Raw genomic sequence first — 4980 nt, 5'->3', positions numbered from 1 at the left:
GAGTTTATAAAATAACGTAGTTTAGGATAAATACCTAAAACCAACTTTTAGAAAAATAAATTTTATGTATTTAATGGTTAATGTTCCTAATTTGTATGAAACAATCCGGTCAATACCTTCAACTATTCTGACCAACCAACCTTCGATTTCAACCGACTTTCTTTCACCGTTTTTTCGTGGTCGTTGCCTATTAACTTTTGTTAGTCATTTTTCCTGTGACCGCAATTGGCTTATTTTTGTCAATTGTTTTATGGCAACTTTGTCAACTGTTTTTCTATGATTGTTATCGGTCAACAGGTAATAACTATTTTTTTGTTATTGTCATTATTTGACTTTCAATGACCACCGTCACCGTCCTCTGATTATCATTTTACAGTGACTGTCCCCAAACACCTCAAACCACCATCCTCAATAATCGTTGTCGAACTTCTATCAAAATCTCAACAGACAAATTCTTAAAATTTGTTTGATTTGTAATAGAGTATATATAAATCTTTTTACTCTATTACAAATCAAACAAATTTTTACATGAAATTTTTTTTGAAAAAGAAGTTGCCAGTTTTTAGAAAAAAATATTTAAATAAAAGTGCATTTTTAGAGAACAGTATTTTATTAAATCATTTCAAACGAAACCTTAATTAATCTACAGTTACAAATATATAAGATATTAGCTATCATTTATTTTGTTACTCCTAGCTATAACAAAAAATTTGTATTTTCCTGATTTTTCTCTAAGAATATCTATTCAAATTTGTAACCGTATTTCATTTTCTCTCATTTTTTTTCAAATTATTTATATATTTTCTTATCAAGTTCAGTTTTATCTTATTTTTTCAAGTTTTTTATACGTTTTATTATCACATTTAGTTTTATTTTTTTAATCTTCTTCTTCCATTTTATTCAGTTTTATCGTTATTACAGTTCCATAATTTTTTTTTTCATTTCATACATGTTTTCGTTTATATAATTAAATTATAAGAGTGTTGCCTTTTAATTTTGTATCTTAGTGTAGAAACTATATAACTGAGAATATAAGTAATTTGAATTAATTTAATAACAGATTTGAAATATTTGCATTTAAAACGATAAAAATTTTGAAATTTGTAAATTTTAAATTAATATATAGAGAATTAGATTTCATTTTTAAAAAAACCTAATAAATTTTAACCCCGTTTGAAATTCTAGAATTTTTTTAGAATCTAATTTTAATACAATTTAAATTTAATAAAATGTAAAAAAAAAAAAAAAAAAGAATAAAAGGAAGGAAAAACATGTAACAGTAACAGTATTGGGCTACAACTTCCTTGTCTCTTCCCACTTTTATTGTTTAACTATTGGTGCACGTTTCCCATACTTCTATAATTTATTTCCTCCTATGATGCTGTCACTGATTGTCGAATGCCAAAAACATCCATCTCTGCGTTTCTTTTTTCTCTCTTCTTCTTTCTTCGCCCTCTACTTCAACCACAAACCATTAAGCTCATCTTGTCTTCTACTTCAATCTTTCATCAATTAGTTGCTTTCCTTCAAAATGTACCCCATTCAATCTATTTTTGTAGCAATATATATTTTTATTCTTATTGCGTGTAATTAATGACCTCGTATAATACTTAAATATATTGCATTTTCATTGGTCTAACTTTTTTCGTATTTTATGTTTGACGGATGTATAGTGGTATTTTGCTTATTTATGGGATGTTTTGGTGTTTTTTATGGTTTAAAAATTTAGTGCATTTATGACAATTTCCTACTTTTATTTCTTTATTATTTATTTAGATTGTTCGCAATTTATCTAAGTAAACTTTTAATTTACCACTTATTTGGTCAACCTTTAGGATTGTGCTGTTGAAATTTATGTTTTTTCATTGAAGAAATACATTCTTTTCCTGTTTGAAATCCCTTTATTTATTTATTTATTTAAATTCAATACTATATTCTAGTGGATATTCTAGGGGTAGACCACAAAATTGTATTTATGCAGTTTGGTTCACTCTCAAATTTGATTTTGGTAATTTTTAAACATTTTTAAAAATAATTCAGTTCAATTTTATATTAGATTTTGTTCTTTCAATCAAAAGCGGTTCAATCTTAGATTGGTTCTACTCTTTTTTTTTGTTTTTTTAAAAAATATATAAATATAAAAATAAAAATAAAAATATAATAGTTAAAATCAATTTGGTTAAGTTTCAATTTGATTTTAAACATTTTTAAATCAAAGGGAACCAAAATTTTGGATTTGATTGAATTTTGGGTCTGATTTTAAAAAATAGTTTGATTTTTGGGGTTTAAGTGGTGACCCCTGCTGTGTTCCTCACCTCTTACCGACGACTAAATTAAATCACACCATCATGTTTTGTTTTGTTTTGTTTTGTTTTTTCCCAATTTACATTTAGATATTTTGTGCAAAAGTTTCATCATTCCGACAATCACCAATGTGGAGGAACCACATTCTCAAAAGTCAAGATAATTTCCCGTTTATGTCATGTCCTCAATGTATTTCTTTTTCCAATATTTTATTTCCTTCTCTAAACACACTCTCCCCATTCATATCTTCAGGTAAAAAAGCCTCTATTCTTTCTACTGCAGAGCTCACTCAACGTCTCGATGTCGTCTTCACCGCCACCGTCCGCTACCAACCGCCACGTACTGGTCTTTCCGTACCCAGCTCAGGGACATATGCTCCCACTCCTCGACCTCACCAATCACTTAGCCTCTCATGGGGGCTTCACAATTACCATCTTGGTTACCCCCAAAATCCTCCCCCTCCTTCACCCCCTTCTTCAAACCCACCCATCCATTCAAACCCTCGTTCTTCCCTTCCCTTCTCACCCCAAACTCCCCGTTGGCGCCGAACACGTCAGCCACATCGGCAACCATGGAAATTTCCCCATCATGACTGCCCTCCGCCAACTCCACGACCCCATTGTTGAGTGGTTCAGTTCCCATCCTTCCCCTCCCGTCGCCATCATTTCCGATTTCTTTCTCGGCTGGACCCAATGCCTCGCCGACCATCTTCAAATTCCCAGAGTTGCTTTCTACTCAGTTAGCTCACTCCTCGTCCATGTAATGAACTCTTGTTGGGTTCACATTAAAACAGATTGTTTTCGTTCTTCCCCTGTCATCGAGTTCACTGAAATCCCCAAATCACCTTCCTTCAAAAAAGAGCAGTTGCCATCGTTGGTAAAGCAGTACCAGGATTCAGATCCAGATTGGAATTTATTGAGAGACGATGTCTTAGCTAATACATGCAGCTGGGCTTGTGTTGTTGACACGTTCGAGAATTTGGATCTCGAGTATTTAGACCACTTGAGGAAATTATGGGGCGAAGGGCGTGTATTTGGTGTTGGACCGTTACATCTCATCGGCGCTGCAAAGGATGGGCGGAACCCAATTCGAGAGTCGAGTTCAGAGATTCTCACATGGCTAGACAAATGCCCTGATGATTCGGTGGTTTACGTTTGTTTTGGGAGTCAAAAGCAACTGAGTCGACAGCAAGTGGAAGCGCTGGCTTCTGGACTTGAGAAAAGCGGTGCTCGATTCGTATGGGTCGTTAAGACAATTCATGAAACAGATGGAAGATCGAACGGAATACCAGTTGGATTTGAGGATCGTGTATCGAATCGTGGAATTTTGGTGAAGGGATGGGTGTCGCAAGTGGCGATACTTAACCACCGGGCCGTGGGGGGGTTTCTGAGTCACTGTGGGTGGAACTCGGTGCTTGAGAGCATAGCGAGCGGAGTAATGGTACTTGGTTGGCCCATGGAAGCAGACCAGTTTATCAATGCGAGACTACTGGTAGAAGATTGGGGAGTGGCGGTGCGTATTTGCGAAGGAGCGAACTCGGTGCCTGAATCGGAGGAGTTGGGAAAGGTAATTGCCGAGTCTTTGAGCAGAGATTCATCGGAGAAAATGAAAGCGAAAGCGCTTAAAAGAGAGGCGGTCGGGGCAGTGAGGCCTAATGGAAGTTCATGGAAGGACATGCAAGCCTTCATCTATAAGTTGATTCAACTACCTCAAAACTAGATAAATATAATACATAGTTGTCAGTCTTTTTTTCATTTTAATATTTGTAGGGTTTAAAAAATGCATTTTGTAACGATTTCAATGCGGTTATGATCAAAGTACTTACATTAAACACTTAAAAATGGATAAAAAAAATAAAATAAAATTATATACACCTGTATTGAAAACGTTTTTCTTGTTTCAAATTTTTTGGAATCAGTTTTAATTTCAAAATATCTTGTCTTCCATTTTTATGAAGTCACAATTTAAGTGTCTTTCGAACTCCATTCTTTCAAAATTAATTTAAGTATCTTAATTTAAACTATTGATATGATTTAACACATGTGGTAGGTTAACATTGCTAATTTGTTATAATTATTAATAAGTTCTCTATCATCATAAATTTAGCTCAACGTCTTCGATCACTAGTAGAAATTTGAATTTTAACGACTCAAAATTTGTGTCATAAAGACTTTCGACGATACAATTTTCGCGTCATTAAAGCCACTGTCAAGAAAGATTATTTAACGACACTTTAAAAATGTGTCATTAAATATGCTTAAATGACATCAAAATTGTGTCATTAATACCTAAACCTTGACGCAATAAATATGCCATCATTATCTATAACTCGACATCAATATATTGTCATCAATACCCTTATATTGATGTTTTACATGTGTCACCATTACCTATACTTTGACACAAATATATTGTCATTAATACTTATATTGACGCTTTAAATATATCATCATTATCTATCACTCGACACAAATATATTGTCATTAATATCCTTACATTGACGCTTTAAATATGTCACCATTATTAATACCTTGACATGAATATATTATCATTAATACCTTACATTGACGCTTTAAATGTGTTACCGTAATCTACCACTTGACACGAATATATTATTATGTTTAAATGTTTTATTACACATAATTCTTGTCAACATTTGTTTATGTCGTCGTTATT

General features: G+C 33.0%; 1 protein-coding gene across 1 annotated transcript; it reads left to right on the top strand.

The window, feature by feature from the left end:
• Positions 1 to 2453: 2453 nt before the first annotated feature.
• On the top strand, positions 2454 to 4190 carry LOC103499149 (UDP-glycosyltransferase 89A2-like). The gene has a single exon (XM_008462048.3). It carries the CDS (start codon positions 2605 to 2607, stop codon positions 4021 to 4023), a length of 1419 nt encoding a protein of 472 aa, XP_008460270.2. The 5' UTR covers positions 2454 to 2604; the 3' UTR covers positions 4024 to 4190.
• The last annotated feature ends 790 nt before the right edge of the window (positions 4191 to 4980 follow it).

The sequence above is a fragment of the Cucumis melo genome, chromosome 4 (genome assembly GCF_025177605.1).
Source record: "Cucumis melo cultivar AY chromosome 4, USDA_Cmelo_AY_1.0, whole genome shotgun sequence".
NCBI lineage: Eukaryota > Viridiplantae > Streptophyta > Magnoliopsida > Cucurbitales > Cucurbitaceae > Cucumis > Cucumis melo.
Note: the sequence above shows the minus strand (reverse complement) of the source record. Positions and strands in the feature narration are given on the sequence as shown.

What these genes read in the sequence shown, in the direction of transcription:
- LOC103499149 (XM_008462048.3), top strand. Translation starts at nt 2,605, where the DNA reads ATGTCGTCTTCACCGCCACCGTCCGCTACCAACCGCCACGTACTGGTC.